The 21,669-nt window shown below is 39.9% G+C and overlaps 1 protein-coding gene across 1 annotated transcript in view; it reads right to left on the reverse strand.

The window, feature by feature from the left end:
• Nucleotides 1-1,157: 1,157 nt before the first annotated feature.
• Nucleotides 1,158-21,669, reverse strand: part of ntrk2a (neurotrophic tyrosine kinase, receptor, type 2a) — a 100,450-nt gene continuing 79,938 nt past the window's right edge. The window contains exons 18-22 of the mRNA XM_061730241.1: nucleotides 20,589-20,761; nucleotides 20,342-20,497; nucleotides 20,029-20,113; nucleotides 8,152-8,310; nucleotides 1,158-4,813 (exon numbers count right to left, since the gene is read on the reverse strand). Of these exons, the coding sequence (XP_061586225.1) occupies nucleotides 4,628-4,813; nucleotides 8,152-8,310; nucleotides 20,029-20,113; nucleotides 20,342-20,497; nucleotides 20,589-20,761 (759 nt within the window). The 3' untranslated portion in view covers nucleotides 1,158-4,627. The remainder of the gene's footprint in view (nucleotides 4,814-8,151; nucleotides 8,311-20,028; nucleotides 20,114-20,341; nucleotides 20,498-20,588; nucleotides 20,762-21,669) is intronic.

The raw sequence follows: 21,669 nt of genomic DNA on the forward strand, positions 1-21,669 counted from the left end.
CATCATCATCATCATCATCATGTCTCAGTATGACTATATCCGCCACCCAACTTTATGGCTGTACAAGTTTCTGGTATGTGTGTGTGTGTGTGTGTGGGGGGGGGGGCGGGGGGTGGCCACAAGCAGGGCACAGATGGGTGACATTAACACTTTTCTCTTCCGTATTAAAAAACAACCTTCTTGCAAAGACAACATTAGCTTCATTAATTAGAATATTTCACACTTTTAATTGACTTGTGTGCTTTCCAGCTACAAATGTTTCTTAATTTTTCAGGAGCATTTTTCAGCATGACAATAACATTTGAAATATCTCTTTCACACTAAAATAGCATTTTTGTCCTGTGCCCATTAAACCAAACATTCATAAAACATAGTTTTTTTCTACGACTGTTGGAGCAGCTAAACCTTCTTAATACAAAAGGAAAAAAAGAAAAAGAGAGAGAGAGAGAGACTTTGTGTACGGTAAATCACAGTTTCATTTTTCATTTTTCTTCTCAGAGAAGCATTTTCTGTGGTATTATGTTCTTCAAGGCGTTGGGGCTCCAGAAGCATCCAAGCGCAAAAGTAATCTCAGAGATGACCTTTGAGATATTTCAGCTCTATTAACTTAGACTCTGATGCTGGGTTGTGGGGGGGGTAAATGAGATATGGATCACAGCACACTCACAGTTGTGCATGTTTTGTGTATGATATGTTTCAGCCCGCTGTATTACACAGTTTGGCCCAAAGTCAATAAAGTCAGCAAACAGGAAAGAGGCAAAGCAAAATGTCTGTTAAAATTGCTTTTATAAGCTGTGTGGGGAAGAAGACTCTTTTTGGTGTCCTAAATAAAGCAACTGATTGATCCCATAAATCTTAGCTGCCATAAAACCAAACCACAAGTCCTACACGACTGGGTGAAGTCATTTATCATGTTTTTGGTTTACAACAAATCAATTGCAGATTGCAGATTTTGTTGCATTTGAGCTTATACTTGGCTGGAAATCTGAACGTAGCATAACGACCCCCCCCAGCCTTCTTCACACACGCACACGCACACGCGCACGCGCACACACACACACACGCACACGCACACGCACACGCACACGCACACGCACACGCACACACACACACACACACACACACACACACACACACACACACACACACACAACGTTGCTCAGCATCCTGGAGGCTGCTGTATGTCTTTATGTGTGTTAGGTAAATCCCACGCAGCTTCCCATCTTTCTGGCCTCTACTTGCAAGACAAAAGAAGGAAACGGTACAGTCTAGATACTGACACAGTCTCGGACACAGCAGTTTCACAATATCTATTTCTTCCAGCAGCTTATTAACATTTTTACAAGTGTTTTTGTTCATTCCTCCCGCTGTTATTTAATTTTACAAAAAAGAAAGGAAAAAGTAGCACTTCTAAAGACCAGAGTAAGACTATCACATATAATATAGGCAGCATAGAGGAGGAAACTTGGTGGAATAGTCTATGGTACAGTAGGTCACTTGGATAAGAGAGAGAAGTCTGTGATTGTCAGTCCCTCCTTGTCTGAGGTGTCCATTTGCACAGCAGATGTTTTTACTTTATCTTTTCTTTGCACATTTGATCACGGATGCAAAGACGTCTTCTTCATCCCCCTCATGGCTTCCTACCGCAACTGACAACACATCACAACTGTCCAATTTGACACAGTTCAAATTTTTCTTTTTTTTTAACTATTATTTTATTTATTTATTTATCCGTTTTTTTTAAAGAAAAACACAGCAGGTAAGCACAAACAGTGCTGCAAGCTAAGAAGCAGCTTTGTTGTGCGCTACTCTTTTGACATCAGAGGTGTCTGTACATCCTGTGTTTGTTTCTCACAGTTTTATCCAGCTCACAAATGGGCCCTCACGCATCCTGCCCTCTGTTATTGCAGAGAGATATTGTTTAGCAAATTTGGGGAAACTATTTCAGTGCGCTCACTCAACGCAAGAGCAATGACGCTTTACAGCAGGGATGGATTTGATTTGAGGGCCTTGTTAGCATGTACTGTCAGTGCTGTAGCAGTTATCCCCACATGTATGCTCTGAAGGTGACAGTATTTTTTTTTTGCAATATGTCAGACTCAATCTACAAATGTAACAGAGTGATGAGCTATCTACCTATGTTGCAGAGCACACCGTACAGGAGGACAGGCAGGAGGACTGTTACGAGGGAGTATGAGATTAAAAACAAACTCACAAAAAAAAAAACACAATTATTTTATATATTTGCAAAAACATGATCAACTAAACCAGTGTTCATTGTCAATCAGTGGGTTGTTGCAAAAGGCAACCTTGGATATAGAAAGAAATGTACAAAATGCTTCTAAATTTATAAATTATATTACTTTAAATCAATAAAATCAATATTTTCAAATTCTCAAACATCAATACCATCAAGTGCTGTTGTAAATGAACAAATTAGACCTTGAATTCCAGACGGTTCTTGTACATCTAATTAAAATGAAACTGCAGTAGTTATGACATTTTTGATAATTCTGTAAAGAGTAAAATATGCACCAGTAAAATGCAAAAACAAACACTGCATGCATGTGAGCTGTTTATATACAGTATGTCTGAAAGTGGGAGCCGTGCTGCAAGAGGGTGAAGTGTTCTCAACAATGCGGACTTGTGGTACATTATTGAGTTTGTCTCCAGTGTGAGCTGTTGCTGGACTCTAGTAAAATGTCAGTTTGTGTGTGTGTGTGTGTGTGTGTGTGTGTGTGTGTGTGTGTGTGTGTGTGTGTGTGTGTGTGTGTGTGTGTGTGTGTGTGTGTGTGTGTGTGTGTGTGTGTGTGTGTGTGTGTGTGTGTGTGTGTACTGTATGTGGTTAAGGGCAGCCCTAGGAATGTGATGGGAGTGTGAAGCTGAACTTGTGGCTTGCAGAACATCTTCTAGCCACAGTAATGATACATCTTCACTCCAGCTTTCTCCCAGAGGACTTTCACACCTTTTTCGTCCTCCGCTCTCTCCGCTTTCTCCTTGCTCATCTTTCTCAAAACGACCCATTCAGATCTTTACGCAGTCTTCCCTGTCTACCTCACCGCTTCCATTCATTCTTCCTCTCCATAGATTCTCCATATGCATTATTTACCTCTGCTTGTATTCCTCCTCACCACTTCTCCTCACTTCGGGACCCTTTGTTTTTCCTTTTCTTCCCTACCTCTCCTATCTTCCCCATCCCTCCATCCTTCCTTCTCAGCCATAAAACAATAAGTCTTGAATGTCTGTGAGGAGACTGCGCTAATGGAGCCCATTAGGCTATAATGAAATATACATTACACCATTACAGAGGACGGGGCCGGGCTAAAGCACTGCACCGCTCAAATAATAAAACATGTACAATTCAATTTTCTTCTCGGCCCGTTTTGAGTGTCTTTCAGTAAGTGGAAGTGGGTGTGTGTGGAGAAGGAGGGATGACAGGATAAGGTACACGGTGTGCGCATGGGTGTGTGTGTTATGTGTGTATGCGTGTGTGTGTGTGCGTGTTTCTCGTACATATCCCGTCTAGCGCAGATGTGGTTTTCAAGGATGTCTAAGTGCTGAGAGCCTTGATGATTTAATATGGGTCGACCAAATGAACCACACCTTCTACAGTACTGCCACCCACACATCTAACCAAGATCTAACCACTCTGCACCCCACTGTCTTCACCCCCCCTCCTATCCACACACCGCAATCCCATGACACGTACACACCACTGCGATCTCATGGTTGTTGGACAGCTGTGTATAAATGAATCAATTGACCTCCGACACGAGCGCTTGACATCACAAGTGAAGCATCTGTCACTTTAGTGGGGTCAGGTTGGAGGAGTGTGGTCATCATATTACCCTCTGCTGCATGACGGCGCAGTCCAGGCCCAAGTAAAGCAACATTCAACAGAGAACAGCACTAGAGTTCAGTATGCAGACATGAGTGCACATATCAGACGGACGGACAGACAAACAGACAGGTCGAGAGGGGGAAAACACAGTGTCTTTATGGCCTGATGTCCCACAGAGCCGTTTCCTCAGAAATCTCCCACCAGTCTCATATTTACACACGGAGGATTGGAGCTTCCGGAAATCCTCGCCTCGCTGCGTCTCCTTGGGATTTCCGGATGTTCGAACATGTCCTGCTGTCCAACAGGCAGCGTGGGATGAGTCATTTCATTTAAGAACCTGCTAATCAGATTTGTCTCATTTTAGCCCCAGTGAGTTTAAAGCATTTGAGAAGAAGTGAGAAGCTTGTCGAGTCCCTCTGAATTTAAATCGCTCTTCATGAATGTTTCTTCAGTAAGGAGGGAGTGGAGGAGTTGGAACACACAAAGGAGAGGAAATTAGCCAGGTGAGTGGGGGGGGGGGGGGCGAATTGAATAATTTTCTTGATTGCCTTGGAGAGAGCTTTGTTTTTTGTAAAATGCAACCGTCAACACACTCACACACACGCCCACATCACGTACTTCATGTCACAATGATCAGCCCTGCACACACATGCATGCATGGATCTTTAAATGCACTTACACACTTAGATATCCGTATCTTGACTCACACACACACAGACACACACACAGACACACACATACACACAGTGCACTCACATCCAAAACTCTTTTGTCCTGCTCCTGTGTTCATCCCAGTATATCCAGGTAAACGGGCGAGGCTTTGGCCAGATTGAGGAGCAGACCATGGATTTCTTTGATGTTGAGTCTCATGTGCGGCTCCCTCTGCCAGCATCCCAGCATCAGGTCGTACACCTCCTTCGGACATGTGCGAGGGCGCTGGAGCACCCTGCCTTGAGTTATGCACTCTATCACCTACGGATAGAGAAAAAAAAAACAAAGCAAGAAATGCAGACATCAGTTCAAATGTTAACCGTCATCTTGGGCCAGTCAGGCTGAAATCTGGCACTTTTCATGTGTGCAAAGTTCAGTGAAGATGATGAAGTATCTGCTCTGTGAAGCAGCTTCACCTTGCTGCAGTGGCATACAGCAGAAATGTCACGGTGAATAAATTATTTACTCAACGATTGGAATTATGCAGAGGAATCATCATCCACAAAAATGTGAGCCAACCTATATTTATCTAATATACAACAAAATTAACTACTTTGCATTTTGTGAACTGCATGTTTCAGCATCCATAAATTCTTCAAACATACATATTAGAGTATAAATGTCTTCTGTAAGAAAGGAAATATATTTGTAAAGGAGAGTAGGCAGTGCATCATATTATCTCACAGCCATTTGGAAAATGTCTATGTTATTGTTATCCTGGAATATAATTAAGATTATTATAATTTCCTAAACACTAAGAATGCCCTGATGTGTTCATGGGATGAAAACCAATTATTAAGCCTGCAGAAGCAGCTGTGTCTTACAAACTGCTCTATCAAGGAGCCAATCTGTTAGAGAGTTATCATGTTGGCAAGCAATCAGCTACCTGCTCCTTCTTATTGCGTGATTGGTATCAGTTTGTATGGATATATCAGTAATTGATATCTAATTTTGGAAAATGAAACCCAATATCCTGCATTAAAGAAATCTGAGCAGTAGATGAAGGTCAGTTGGTGACTGGCCTGTGAAACAACATAGAAATGATTGATGTTCATGGGAGAATCGGGCCGTGATCGGGGCTAAAGGTCTGTGTAACCAGAGTTGAAGGCATCATTAGGTTCAGGTTGGCAGGGTTAGAGATTAGGTGAAAGGTTGAAAAGGACTGAGACTCAGCTAAGTTTTCCAGAAAATGGGTCCAGATCCTTTGTGTCTTGTTATACTTACAAGAAGAACAGTTTCTCTTTATGTCAAAGATGTGTGTTTATACGGTTGATCAACATGAGATGAATTGACATTTATATTAACAAGCTGGTGTATTCTGAGCAAGTTGTCAGTTGTACTTTATCCCTGTAAAAGATAGAAGAAGAATATTCTCTATAACTCTGTTCCAGCTCTTCAGTGAATCTACATGATAATTACGCTGAGACCGAGGCCACTTAAGAATCCATTGCTTTACATTTATATTGCATTAAATATAATTCACACTCATTAACACAGATGTAATAATGCAAGTGATTTAAGGCTGTTTCACTGAGTCAAATATTTTTGGTAAATTGTTAATCATTATTTATTTTGATTGCCTACAAGATCTAGTTATACAGACTAGGCAACTTTGAAACTGACATAAAAGATAAAATAAAGAGTTCAGTCTTGAGTGTTTGGGTGTATTGCATGAATTTGTATCAACTAATGGAGTTTTAGGAAACAGTTATTCTTTTCCCAGCATCATTAGTAAAATAATGTAAAGAACAGCAAATCAAATCAGGGGAAAAGTTGAGAAATATGCTAATAAAAAAAATTAAAATATGAATATATTCATATGGTATATGTTAATAGTAGCAATTACAACCAATACACTAACTAATTAAATCTCTTTTATGTTTTTGTTGACTGTACACTACAAACCCATCATTGTTCATGTGTTTCTTGTCAGCTTCATTTCATTTGTTAACATACATTTTTTACATTTCAAGCCTGCAACATATTCAAATAAAAAGGATGGTATAGAAATATTGAGTGTTACCAAGGAAGTGAAAGAAAAAATGATAATGATGCTAATCTAAACAGATTGTGTGAAGTGATGAATGTTGATTTTGTACATCTGGTATCAATAAAAGGGTGATTCTTTAAAGAACAAAAAAACTGAGGACCTCAAGTTTGTCAACAAATGTATGATAGTTGAAATGCTTAAAAACAATCTTTCTTAGCGTTAGATTGGAAGGGATTGCATGTTTTTCTTCCTTCTGTAATTAAATAATTGAATATATCTTGACAGATTTCAGTGCATGAAGAGCAGAGATGCAAATCTAAGCTGGACACCCAGAGCTCTGATCCCTGAGATGCATTGAATCAAGAACTGTCACTCATGGACAGCTGAAATAACTGCATGGGAAAGGTTTGACCACTGAGAGAAACCTTTGTCGAGCACTGGAATATAGAGCTACAGTTAGTCATGCTACTTTACTGTGGAAAAATAAGGCCATATGTGGCATAAATGTCTCTTAACTTGGGGGCATCTAGGATGGACCCTCACATACTGGAAATGTGTTTTCTGGTCAGATGAATCACTATACCACATCTGTTTTGGAAGAAATTGGCACCAGAGTAAAGACAAAAAAGTCGGGGTCCGCGGTAATATGGGGTTGTATCAATGCCCTTGGCAAAGGAGGAAGATATTCTGGCTTCCAGATCACATCTTTTCCAAATAAATATGTGGATTTTTAATAAAAAAAACTATAATTCTGCACCCATTAAAGAGGGCTGAAAAAGAAAGTATGGAACTGGCCTGGTTTTAGCACAAACATGTCTCCATTCGAAAAAACACTTCAGGATGCCAGGGCTCCTTTAGTGTGAAAAGGGATGAAGTATGTTAAAGTGGTCAACGCTTTACCGTTAGAACTTGTTTTAGACTGTGTTTCAGGTCTAAAATGAAAATCAAATACATCAAATAAAGTTGATGAGAAAAAGCACAAAACATCTTAGGTGCATGATGTCTGTATAGGAAAAAAAATTGATGATTGCATTTTCCATACCAATCTCTATTTCTTCTGATTGGGGATATCGAATACAGGATGTTTGGTTTTCAGAGCAGTAATAAATATTCTATTATCTATAAGAAGTGTATCATTTCAGAAGTACTATAACCATTTTGTAAAATAACTGAAAAGGATATAACACCCCATTAAGTTTTTGTATCATTATCACAGGCCAAGTACTTTCAGTCTGATCCATATCAAAAAATGATTTAATGCTTATGTAGTTTTACATGCAGCTCAGTCGTGATAACAGCACCAGCCACTCTGTTACACTATGAAAGGTTTTCAGGTAAGACAAGAATAACCGGCACAGGAAAAAATCATTCACCATCACCTTTTAAGATTAAATAATAAATGGGTTAAAATCCACATATTGTGTCTGTTGTTTTGTATTCCATAGTTGTTACAGTTTATGTAAATGTCATCTCAGTTATCCTCACAACCGTAAAAACTCCTCACGTGATATTGTTTTGACGTGTTTGATTTGATTGTATTTCTGGTGACATGATTAAACGTTAACATGAAGCTGTCACATACTGCATGTACAAGCTCTCTGTTATGTACCTCATTATTGGAGAGCTGGTACCAAGGCTGTTTTCCATAAGTGAAGATCTCCCAGAGGACAACTCCAAGACTCCAGACGTCACTTTCTGTTGTGAACTTCCTGTACATGATGCTTTCAGGGGGCATCCAGCGGATGGGCAGCATGGTGTGACCTCCGACCTTTGAAAGAGCACACACAGAAACAAACACATGGAAAGTCATTATCGTGTGAAAGTCATTATTCTATTCCATTCTTTTCTATTCTATTCTATTCTATTCTATTCTATTCTATTCTATTCTATTCTATTCTATTCTATTCTATTCTATTCTATTCTACTCTATTCTATTCTATTCTATCAGGGTTTTCATCTTCCTTTCACATCTCTCACTGTGTCAGGAATTTTAAATAGTGGCTCAACATTGTACTCTTTGTAACTGCTGCTGGAGGCATTTCAGTAAATGATCTGATGGTCTGGTGCAGCACATTGCATCATTTCTGCGACTGTAGCACGCATCACACTGATATTTCTGTTAGCTGAACGGTACACCGTTGAGAAACTGTTCATTTTGCTAGTTTTTCCTCAAAGAGAGCATTCAATCTGCATGTGCTGTTTTGCTCAGAGGGAATGGATACATTGATGGGCCAGCAATCCCAATAAGAGGCTAAATGTGGAAAAAAAATGAATCGTCATTACTCGTATGTGTGTGTGCAAGTTTCTGTGAGGCAAGAAGCTGTTAGCCGTGACATGTTTGTAATCTACTGCAAATTGTTGCAATAGGTGTAATTGTTGTAATTGCACCTTTAATTGAAACATGAAATCATGAGTTGCAGCTGTACTTGTATAGCAGAAATGACCAGCTGAAACCGTCCAGGAACTGACAGACGGTCTGTGAGACAACTGGTCATTTCATTACGCTCTAATCTGAGCTGAGCCAGAAGGGCCTGTAAAAATGTCACATTTATTAACTGTCTGTTTTCATCGTTTATGAACACTGACTGTTCATTTCTGTTAAGACTTTCACACAGCATGATTGAAAAAATGAGATTGGATCAGTACAGCCACTGTATGACCTTTTAACAGGAAAGATAAAGGGGGTAATTGAACACGCCATTGATCAGTTTTACACTGAAATAACTAAAACTTTGTCTTTGTCAAACAAGCTTATCTTGAAGTTTATCTTCTTAAGTTTTTAAAACACTTCTTGTGTTCCGTTTAATAACTAAAGCTGAATATAACACACAGTTAAAAACATTCAAACATTCAAAAAATATATAATTCACATCTCTCTTGTAAAAACAAACAGGGAGCACAGAAATCGCAGAAATCTCAATATCTGATTTATGTCAACAACAACCCAAAGCAAAGCAAAATCTATAGAGACATACATTCATCGTTCTGGTGGTTGTGAGTTTTTTTTTTCCCTCGGTTAGTAAACACTGGATAACTGGTCAATATGAAAAAAAAAAAAAAAGAAATATGTGTTTTAAAAATTGTAAACAGTAACTTAAAAATTTTCAATCTTTCATTGTTATTATGGCAATCATCTGGATATGATCATTTCTCTGTCAAATTCTGGTCCTGGCGGGCCAATCTCCTGCATGTTTTAGATGTCTTCCTGCTTCAACACACCTTGATACAAATGATTGTGTCATTCATAGACTCGTGCAGGACTAGAGTTGCCCAGCCCTGCTCTGGGGTAAAGGTCTTGACTCTTTACCTTAAATCACCTTTATTCTTTTAAAAGCAGAAATAGTTTGTCTGTAGCTGTAATGGTTTATTTATTGGTAAACCAAGTTACCTTGACCTCTCCCTCCCTCTGATCCTGTGTACAGAGGTTTTCCTTAACGCTGCACCTCTCCTCTTACTTCTCTGAACATAAATCTACCGGCTCATCTGCGCTCTATTGCGCCGCACGAATAGCACTATCCATTTTCTGCAGTTTATGCCTGTTATTAATTACTTGGCACTCACACTTTGCCTGTTTCCATGTTAGTCACTGGGTTATTTAATGGAGTCGTAAAATGTGCACGGTCGCACAGATAACCATCAGGTTCACTTTTACGTCTGGGAAAACTTATCTGACACCATCTCTGCAGCATGTACACGTCATAACCAGACTCTGTGCTTGAAAAAAACTGTCTCCATCTGTCCTTTGTCTGGCATTCATATTTCTATCATCATGTTAAATGTATTACAGTAAGGATGATGATAGCGATTGCCACTAAAAAAACAAACTGTGATAAATGTTACCAATATTCTAGATCTTAGATAACCTTTTGACTACTCCTCACATCGATAATTTATGGGTGACTGTACAGCTTTGTCCAAAACCTGCTAAGATCTGACTTTTGAGTGCAATGCGAAAGTATTGAACCTGTATTCAACGGTATAAAAATGTTTAAAGATGTAAAACTACACTAATTATTGCAGAAAGTTATCAGGAAGGGTGGTTCAGCAAAGGCTACAGTGTAAAACCAAACTTCCCGTTGTTGTAGCTTACACGTTAGACCCCTGGGAGGTAGCAGTACTTCATTCACATGACTCCAGTCTAAACTTAAAAATGCTATGACTAGAAATAGAAAAATATTTAATCTCTGCATTATAGGTGGCGTAAGCCCTTTTAAGCACTTTACTTTGCGTCATACAATGATACCAGATGTGAAGTGTGTGGACCAGTTCACACTCGGATTTTTCCTTTTTTTTCTTTTATCTCTTCTTTTTGTTGTTTAATAAAAAAAAAGGGAAGTTCTTTCCAAAAGATACTGAAAGACTGCTCCCTGTCTTTTGCATATCTAGACTGGATTACTATACCATTTCAGTGGGTAGCCCATAAAAAACCTCCCTAAAAATATTTCAGTTTTGGTTCCGGGTGGAGCAGGACGGTGGCTTAATGGTTAGCACTGTTGCTGTTCAGCAAGAAGGTTCCTGGTTCAACTCTCCTCGTCCTTGCATGGGTCCTCTCCAGGTAGTCTCCTCCCATAGTCCAAAAACATGCATGTAGGTTAACTGATGGTTCTAAACTGTGGACCCAGGTGTCTATGTCTCCCCATGCTTATAGCGCTGAGTGAGGAAGGGCATGTAGGTGTAGACTGCACTGCTGAAATGGTAGAGAGAGAGTTCCAGGCATGAATGGTATCACCAAAAGAGGTGGTGCCATCATGTTTTTCACACTTCAGCTTCCCTGCACTGGTTTTCCGTAGCATTTAGAAGATAATTTAAAATCCTTTCTAAGCCCTCAAAAGTGATGCTCATTTTTATTCTAAAAATGTCATCACCAATCTCTGAATGCAGACTAGATTGTATTGTACAGAATTTCCATGGCCTCTGTGAAAGCTTTTACAGTTAGCAGCACTGTGGCTCAGTGGTGAGCACTTTTTTTCCACTGGCGGAATGTTCCTGGTTTGAATCCAAGTAGGGGTCTTTCTATGTGGACTTTGCATCTTCTTCTTGTGTCGGTTTTCTCTGGGTTCCTTCCCACTGTCCAAAAAAAAACATTTTTTAAATGCTAGTGAGTGTGGTTGTTCATCCGAATGTGCCCCTGCAATGGACTGGACTGGTGTCCATGGTGGACTCTTGAACTGGAGGAAGCAAGTCTAGACGATGGATGGCTGCTAATCTTTTACCTTTTCTTTGATTTCTGCATTGTACATAAAGTCTTTTTAACTTTTGGTTTTGCTCTGTAAAGAACTTTGAATTGCATTTCTGGTGGAAAGTCCTCTCCTATATTAACCTAGATATGTTATCACGCTAACCTGAATTGGTAACATAAACTGAAAAGATTACATTAAAGAAGATTAAATATCCCGGATTTTAACCAAGATTGTGTAAAAAGCATTAAACAAAAGGAGAACATAACTCAAGTGATGACAAACTACAATTAAAAACACTGAATCTAAATCATATATTTTTTTTTTATAAATGTATTTGTTTGTTTAAATTAAAAGTGCTTCTTCAAAAGGGAAAAATAGTTAAGCACTTAAAAGATGGCTCCTGATTGCTTTTTGATGGGTATATTATTCTCTTCTGCTCTATTGATAAATTTCTATCCGATGCAGCTGAACCTGCTTATATCCATTAGTCTTTTTGTTTTATTCATCATGGTTGATCATTTCCCCCGATGGTCTGAAATATTAATAGTAGGCTCTTGAACTGCTGAGCCACATGTTTTTTTTTCTGTTTGTGAACTGTGTGTATGCATGTGTGCAGGTGTGTGTGTGTGTGTGTGTGTGTGTGTGTGTGTGTGTGTGTGTGTGTGTGTGTGTATGTGTGTGTGTGTGTGTGTGTTTGTGTGCAGGTGTGTGTGTCGCAGTGTAGTCCTCGTACAGACAATAAGAAGAGACGTGAAGGGCAGTCTCTTCAAAAAGGCTCTAACAAAGCTGAAAGAGAAAATAGAGGAAACAAAGTACATGAGATAGCAGGAGAATGAAGCCTCAGATTAAATATTGTGCTCATTGAGGAAGAGGCAGCATCAAATATTTAAAAAGTTGTGTTTACAGAAGCACAGTCTCAAGACCAAATGCGTGCAAGGACACCTCTGTATCCCGTCGTCAACTCCTATCTTCTAGTTTTGTTTTCGTTTTATTTTCATTGATGTTAGTGGCTTTCCTCTCTTTACCTTATTTGTTGCAGCTTTATTTCTGCCTCTTTCTTGTTTTTACCTTGCTTTTATAAGCCTACCTGTCTGGTCTTTCTACCACACTGTCTCATAAAGCTGCATTATTTTAGCTAGAACGCTGCCTTACGTTCCAGGAATGCCTCAGAAAAATAAAGCAGCGGAAGGATGAGCTGTATGAACTGACCTCCTTACAGTTAAAGCATTATGGGATGTGATGTACCAGGGTCTTATGTGACTGACCCCGCCTACACTTTGTTATGAAAAAATAAAAAAAAAGTACCTTGAACAGCTCTCTGAGTTGCCATGGAAACAAAATAGTACTGCCAAGAATGCTGCTGTCAATGGAAAGTTTTCAGTTTTGTAACATTTCAGGCTCATTTTAAAAGGTAATCATCAAGCCAATGATCAGTATCGATGAAATCGTGAGTTCTGTAATGGAGACTAAAGAACCTTCAAAGGAACAGCTATCAAAAGGTGCCAGACAAAACGTGCAGTCTGCTGCAAATTTGGCAAGAGACATGTGAACGGGTCTTAGAGCACGGAAGCAAAAACGCATTAAAAAAAGATTGAACCTTTGGCCAAAATTTCTCACCATGTGAATGCATAAAACAAGGCATCAATCATCACCTCAACAAAACTCTCCCATGTTGATGGCATCATAGAGATTTTTATTTCTTAATTTCTTTTGAAACAAGGTCTCGCGTTTAAGCAAGATGAAATGAGAACTGGCAAAGAAATCCCGAGTTAAATCCTTTTCCAGAGTGTTCGGGGACTCTGGCTGTGAAAGCTCTGGACTGACCCATCTAGAGTGAAGTTCTGATATCAGAGCATCTCTAAAGAGAGCTGAAAATAACCCTACCCATGCAACTTGGATGAGCTTGACCATTTTTGTCAAAATGCAAAAGGTTCCAAAGGAAAGATGTGTGGAGTTAGTGTTGTCATCACTGTTGACATAAACACAAGAACTTGTAATCCAAAGAAGTATTACCACTCAGTAAAGGCCTTGGCACAACTTTGACTATATACACAAAAAAAAGTGTATGCTAGCAAAGGAGTTAATAACTAGAATGTGAAGATTATGAACTGCAAATAAAAGCCACTATGAAAGAGATCTGAGGCTGACAAAACAGTACCTGATATTTTAATATCACAAATATTTTATTGGCTTCTTTTAAAATGTGCCGGCTTCACTCATAAAAGAAATTAAACATTTTTTCCCCTCACAAGTCATTACATTGTCATTAGCTGGAATTACTCCTTCTGATCATTGTCCTTCTGGACCAGAGAGGGATCTGCCTCTGAAAAACCTTTTTCTCGTACAATTAGGTTACAAGTAATTTTCTCCGGCTTCAACACTGCTGACTCCTAAAACATCACCTCTGCCACTTGCCCTTCGTATAAACTAACCAGCCACTTTATTAGGTACACCTGGTATACAGTTGGGCAAAAAGTATTTAGTCAGACACCAGTTGTGCAAGTTCTCCCACTTAAAAAGATAAGAGAGGCCTTTCCTTTTCATCACAGGTATATCTCAACTATGAGAGACAAAATGAAAAAGCAAATCCAGAAAATCACATTGTCTAATTTTTAAAGAATGTATTTGCAAATTATAGTGGAAAATAAGTCCACTATATAGGTAGGTCAATAACAAAAGTTCATCTCAATACTTTGTTATATACCTTTTGTTGGCAATGACAGAGGTCAAATGTTTTCTGTAAGTCTTCACCAGGTTTTCACACTGTTTCTGGTATTTTGGCCCGTTCCTCCATGCAGATCTCCTCTAGAGCAGTGATGTTTTGGGGCTGTCGCTGGGCAACACAGACTTTCAACTCCCTCCAAAGATTTTCTATGGGGTTGAGATCTGGAGACTGGCTAGGCCACTCCAGGACCTTGAAATGTTTCTTTTACGAAGCCACTCCTTCGTTGCCCAGGCGGCGTGTTTGGTTTTCACTCAAAATCTCACGATACATGGCTCCATTCATTCTTTCCCTTACACGGATCAGTCGTCCTGGTCCCTTTGCAGAAAAACATCCCCAAAGCATGATGTTTCCACCCCCATGCTTCACAGTAGGTTTGGTGTTCTTTGGATGCAACTCAGCTTTCTTTCTCCTCCAAACACGACGAGTTGTGTTTCTACCAAAAAGTTCTATTTTGGTTTCATCTGACCATATAACATTCTTCCAATCCTCTTCTACATCATCCAAATGCTCTCGCAAACTTCAGACGGGCCTGGAGATGTACTGGCTTCAGCAGGGAGACACGTCTGGCCCTGCAGGATCTGAGTCCCTGGTGGCGTAGTGAGTTACTGATGGTTCCTTTGTTACTTTGGTCCCAGCTCTCTGCAGGTCATTCACTAGGTCCCCCGTGTGGTTCTGGGATCTTTACTCACCGTTCTTGTGATCATTTTTACCCCAAAGGGGGTGAGATCTTGTGTGGAGCCCCAGATGGAGGGAGATTATCAGTGGTCTTGTATGTCTTCCATTTTCTAATAATTGCTCCCACAGTTGATTTCTTCACACCGAGCTGCTTACCTATTGCAGATTCAGTCTTCCCAGCCTGGTGCAGGTCTACAATTCTGTTTCTCACGTCCTTTGTCAGCTCTTTGGTCTTGGCCATAGTGGAGTTTGGAGTGTGACTGTTTGAGGTTGTGGACAGGTGTCTTTTATACTGATAACCAGTTAAAACAGGTGCCATTAATACAGGTACGAGTGGAGGACAGAGGAGCCTCTTAAAGAAGAAGTTACAGGTCTGTGAAAGCCAGAAATCTTGCTAGTTTGTAGGTGACCAAATACTTATTTTACCGAGGAATTTACCAATGAATTCAGTAAAAATCCTACAATGTGATTTCCTGGATTCTTTCCCCCCATTCTGTCTCTCATAGTTGAAGTTACCTAAGATGAAAATTACAGGCCTCTCTCATCTTTTTAAGTGGGAGAACTTGCACAATTGGTGGCTGACTAAATACTTTTTTTCCCCACTGTACCTAAGAAATTAGTGAATATACTTTCACTTCTTGTCTCTTGTACAAATTAATTAAAACATAATAATTGGACCTATCATAAGAAGAGCCCTGTCTATAGTAAGATATGGAAATGTAATGTGGAAATGGAAATTTAATCTGCAATCTAGATATGTACATGGTAGTTTTACACCTCAAACATTTTGTTGCTGCCACTTCTGCTCTTTCTCGATGGAAACAACAGTTTGTTCAATGATCCTGTTTGGAGCGTTATAATTGGGACTTGCGTCATTGGGAGGGACTAATGTTATAGTCAATTCTTTGTCAAGCATTTTACCTGCCTCTTGTAATTAGTTAAGGTAAATTAAATCCCCTCCTCCATCTCTGAAGAACTCTTCAGAGATTGTTCAGCTCTGCTTTGTTGCAAGTTCTTTTCTACAGCTTGTGTCAGCAGTGTAAAGCGGGAGTGTTAAAACTTTATGTGTCTTTCATTCTACACTATGAGACATAAAATCACTTTAGGGAGAAAGGTAATAAATGAACTGTGTGGCTGTGAACTGTATTTCACTGACACACAAACACACACACACACACACACACACACACACACACACACACACACACACACACACACACACACACACACACACACACACACACACACACACACACCTGTAATAGCAAGCCTCAAAGTTTGATTCCAGGCATCCTGTCTGTCTTCTGAAGCCTCTGTCAGGTTCATTGTATAACAGGATTTCAGTGACGTCACTGCAGCCCCTTCAAGTCCATCGCCTCTGCTTCTGTTTCATCTAACACTTGGAAGTGGGGGTGCGCTCCAGTTCCTCTATGACTCATCTTTGCTTGCATCTGACGCAAAAAGCATGACTGGATCCCTCCACTCTATGTCTTCCTACGCACTCACTAACACACATGGGCACGCACTTCTGTCTTCCCTGGGTGCTGAAACAGCCCCCCCGTCCTGGAGATCCCTTCTGATGTGTCGTGTTTCCTTTCTGTCTGCCTACTTCTATTCATTTTGTTACATCTATCATTTTTTTTTTGATATATTGGGCTTTGGTTATGTAAACCTGCATCTACAGTAGCGTTTGTTTCTCACCGACTATCCTGTAGGATGTCTTCTGTACAGGCTGCTGACTCTCCACACCTCTCCCACCTCAGCATACTTCCCTAAACATTTTTATCTTTTCTCTCCTTTTTTATATTTAGTTGAGTCTTGTTTTTTTTCCCTGCCTGGTATTTTACTTCCTCTCCTCCCTCCTTCTCTTGTACTGCTGCTCCCACCCCATATCTTTCCTCTCTACATCTCTTTGTCATCACCCAGCCTCCATCTCTTCCCCTCTCCCTCTCTTTCTCCACTACTGCCTCTGCATACTAAACAGAAGTTCTCTTATTACTTTTCTTCCTGAGAATCGCTGGATTCAACTCGGAGGCTCACCGGCACTGCCTTTACCCGTTGCCATGACTACAGCCTCAGCACTTAGCTTTATTGAGGAGGGGTGAAGGGAAGGAGAAAGCAGAGGAGAGGGGAGATTCTTGTGTGTCGTCACATAGAGACAGTACAGAAAAAGACCAGAGAGGAGGGACCTTGATCTTTTCTATATATTTAATTTTCTATATACAACCAGTTATTTCAAATGTAACCTCAAGTGTGGCCATCTGAATTGTAGCTTTGTTCTTTTTTTAACACTTCACCTTCCCACTAAGGTCATAAAATGTACACGAGAAGAAGCCAACAAAATATGATTAACAGTAAAACTAATTAGGACTGCTTTCAGAATTACAAGACTTGTTTTGACGTCAGACTCAAAATTGATCACTCAGAAGCTTTTCAGAATGATACATCCATCAAGTCTGCTGAAGAATATTATCTCTCTGAATGCCATCATTAAAGTCATAATTTATACCAAATTGAGATTCTTCTTGTCATTGAGAGACTGCTTTTCCTTCTATCCCTTCTTCTCCCACCTCCACGGAGTGATTTGTCACTGTCATGTCATGTCAGTGGATGATAGGTTTGAGGCAGGGAGAGCTGGAAAAATGAACAGTCACTATCAATCAGTCAATGCCATTTATCAGGATTTGGACTTTTGTTATTGTGACAAATTGCTCTAGAGCAGGAAAAAAAAAAATCCCCAAAAATCCAGAAATACTCTCAATTGATTCATGTGGTGCAGAATTATTTTGACACTTGAAGTTAAGCCCCTTAACATCGCTCGATGCCAACACATACACACACACACACACACACACACACACACACACTCTTCTACGTTTAAACACAGCTACATATATTTCTCATTTCCTGTTCACATTTGTCATTTTTACAATGCTGAAGGATGTAGTTGTGTTTGCAGCACCCCATTGACCTGCAGTTACACTGTAAAAAGATCTGGGTACATATGTATAAATGACAAAAAAGGACACGGGATTCAAACTGGTTTTTATGAAGAGGATGTGTACTCCAGACCATGTCTACGTATGGATTTTTCAGGAAAGTCAAGCCTGATTTGACGAAGTGAAATTGGAAAATAAGGACAGAAATTAAAAGACAAAAGGGCTAATGCACAATGTACAAACAGTGATTGACATTCAATTATCCCTGTATATACATAGTACAGCATATGAATATACAGATTTTAAGATACTTGCTTATTACTGCTTAATTACTTAATACCTAATTTTTCTCTACATGTTAACAGTTTTACTGTTATTGTTGGTCCAATTGCGTGTGCTTTAGGCCCTGTCCCAATACTCCCACTACCCCTACTTTTCAGCCCTACCCCTACATTTTGCGCGTTCCCGTGAGGGTATTGGTGTCCCAATTCCTCTTTTCACCTAGGGGGAGTGAAGAAAATGAGTGTAGTGGCTATGAATCTGTCCCTACGGATCGAGGGTTTTCGGATGCACACTAGGTGAACTAGGGCCAGAAAAATTTCCCAGAATGCTTTTCGTCGTCATTTGCAGACTGAATAAAAAAAAAAAAACATGGCAGACATTTCTTATTTTTTAGTGAATAAAATCAAAATTTTGAGTTAGTTTCTACATAAAAATGTGTTTTGATTACATTTCTAGCAAGAAATATATATTTTACTTTCATAATATTCACTCAGTGAATGTACATAATCACTCGTTTGCCCGTTGTTGCGAAGTCTTCTTCAAACCTCGCCAGAATAAAGGCTGATTTATGGTTCCGCGTTACACCTACGCAGAGCCTACGGCGTAGGTTATGCACCGACGCACGCCATACGCCGTACCCTACGCCGTAGGCTCTGCGTCGATTTAACGCGGAACCATAAATCAGCTCCCTAACCGGCAGGCATTTTTTGATCCCGAAATTTTCGGAGCAAATTTCTTAACAGGCGTAGCTACAACTGTTAGATTTCATCTATTAAACCAACATTTATCTTCCTAAATGATTTATTTCAGCCAGCAGAAAATTCTCCACAGAGCTGCAGGTTTCTCCCCGGGACGACGGCGCAGGTTGACCTGGCGATCACGTCTGTACGTGAGCTGCTGCTGCTGCTGCTGCTGCTCCGAGCCGGCAGCTCTTCTCATCGCAGAAAACATCAGATCAAATTTCTTAACAGGCGTTATTTGGATAAACTGAGCCCAGGTTGGGGATCTTAACGGTTACTTTTACACCTGAAAAAATATAAAAACTTAATAAAGTGGCATATTAACAGCGCTACAGCTGAAATTTAAACAGCTTTTGGCTCTCAGCTTCCTGATTAGTGGTGTTGCTGAAAGTAGGAGTAGGGGGAATATTGGGACAGGCCCCTGGGAAGATTTCAAGTGCCCTAAAATCTGTGGCTTCTTTTTTAGGGGTAGTGATAGTGAGGGAGGGCTAGTTGTAGAAAGTAGGAGGTGTACTGGGATTGGCCCTTAGAAGGTGTTGCTAATGCTAATTTGAGAAAATTAAGCCCTTTAAAGCAAATTATATTCTAAATATTGTTTGTAGTATGCTATTTATTTAGAAGTTTTGTTATTTAGAAAGCTTCAATGTCAAACATTTTCTAATGGAAAGCTTCTTTATAAATTGGTGTTAAACATGTAATTAATGTGATTTTGTCTGTAATAAGGTTGTTTATATAGCAAGTAAATTACAACATTTAAACATCTACATGTGTTTCAGCTCACTGCAGTCCTCTGATCAGTTAACACAGCATGAAGCGTCTTATTGTGATGCTGACAGATTCCCTCAGTCATGCCCATGCAAGGGGGGGTAGCAGAGGGGGACCCATGCAGCAGGGAGCAGAAATGCAAAAAGAAGGGCTAGAAAAGATATTGACACATACACCTACCCTGTAGTAGTCAGTGCTGTACACATCCCTGGACATGCCAAAGTCTCCGATCTTTACCAGCAAGTTCTCGCCAACCAGGCAGTTCCTGTTGTTCAAAAAACAACATCAAATACAAAACTAAGTACGGCAAAAAAACAAAAAAAAACAATATGTTCTGAATTCCAGGATGCATACAGGAATCTCTGCTTTGCTCTTTAACAAATATTTACATTTTAAACCATGCACACCATGTCTTTGCTGTGTCAGAATGTTGGAAAAGTCTATAATTCCTTGTTCAATGATGATGTTCCTAGAGATGGAGCGAATGACACACCTGGTGGCCAAGTCGCGGTGGACAAAGTGCTGTGATGCCAGGTACACCATGCCGGATGCTATCTGCTGGGCAATGTGCAGCATCTGAGACTGGGTCAGCTCTACAGGTCTGGTGGTCTGGCCTTCTGCCATCAGAACTGCATCTGGACCATGAGCCCTGTGAGGAAATATCAGGAAAGTTTTCACATTTCATTCGGTTTGTTGCCTTGTAACATCTGCTTATATATTTATAATAGCAAATTTCCTGCCTGAGGAACTTGTTCAGGTCTCCGTGCTTCATGTACTCAAAGACCATGATGAGAGGGTCACTCTCCACACAGACTCCGTAGAAAGTGACAATGTGTTCATGCTGCAGGTTGGTCAGCAGCTCTGCTTCACGGTGGAAATCCTTCCTGGCATTTTCACTGGCCTCTTTAAGTGTCTGCAAATGCACACAAAGACACACACACACACACGCAAGCCATTTTAATATAGTGACAAATGATACAATCATGCATAATGCCGTGTACTTTATTGTCAATCAGTCATTTTCAAAGCAGATCCAGTCTCATCTAATTTATTTGGCTGATGGTCACTATGGAGGAAAATACCTTGTAAAAAGTGGGTAACAGCAGTTTGGCAAACAAATTGCGACATTACTGGTAGATAGGAAAGACTAATACAATAGAAAAGAAGAAAAATGGGCAAATATTACAATATGTACTGCTTGCCTTTGTCAAGCAAATCACTGTTTATATGTCTTAAATTCCTCTCATCCTTTTGAAGCTAACTCTTATCCCCTTCCCATGATTGAGGAAATCAGTCAGGGAGGTTGTGTAATACAAACATCTGTGATACAGAAAGAGAAGAGATACAGGAAATGAAAGTGATCTGGACTCTGCATAAATTCCAAAAATGAAATTATAGAAAGTTCCTCTTGCCCTACATGAATAATTGATTGCCTTCCTAAAGCATATGACATGGATATAGGTAAACTTCCTACATTATTTGTCTGTGTGTGTGTGTGTTTGTTTGTCAGTGGACTAACAACGCATATATAAGATCCTATTACAAATATATCTGCACAAAATAAAACGTCAGATAGAAAGACCAGGAAAGAAATAAATGACCCTTGACCCTTTAATCAAGAATGCTGAGGTGCCGGTAAAATGAGACTGAATGCAGCTCCACCAAGCCGCATTCAGGCAGTCACAGGAAGCAGGGACTTGGCCATTTACATTATAGGCTGTGAATGTGATACTGTAAGAACATGATACAAAGTTGCAGCACAGACATTGTATGAACGCTTCTGCTCCATGTGTCTTATATTTTGAGACATTGCATTTCTAT

This window comes from Cololabis saira, chromosome 9 (genome assembly GCF_033807715.1).
Source record: "Cololabis saira isolate AMF1-May2022 chromosome 9, fColSai1.1, whole genome shotgun sequence".
NCBI classification, from domain to species: domain Eukaryota; kingdom Metazoa; phylum Chordata; class Actinopteri; order Beloniformes; family Belonidae; genus Cololabis; species Cololabis saira.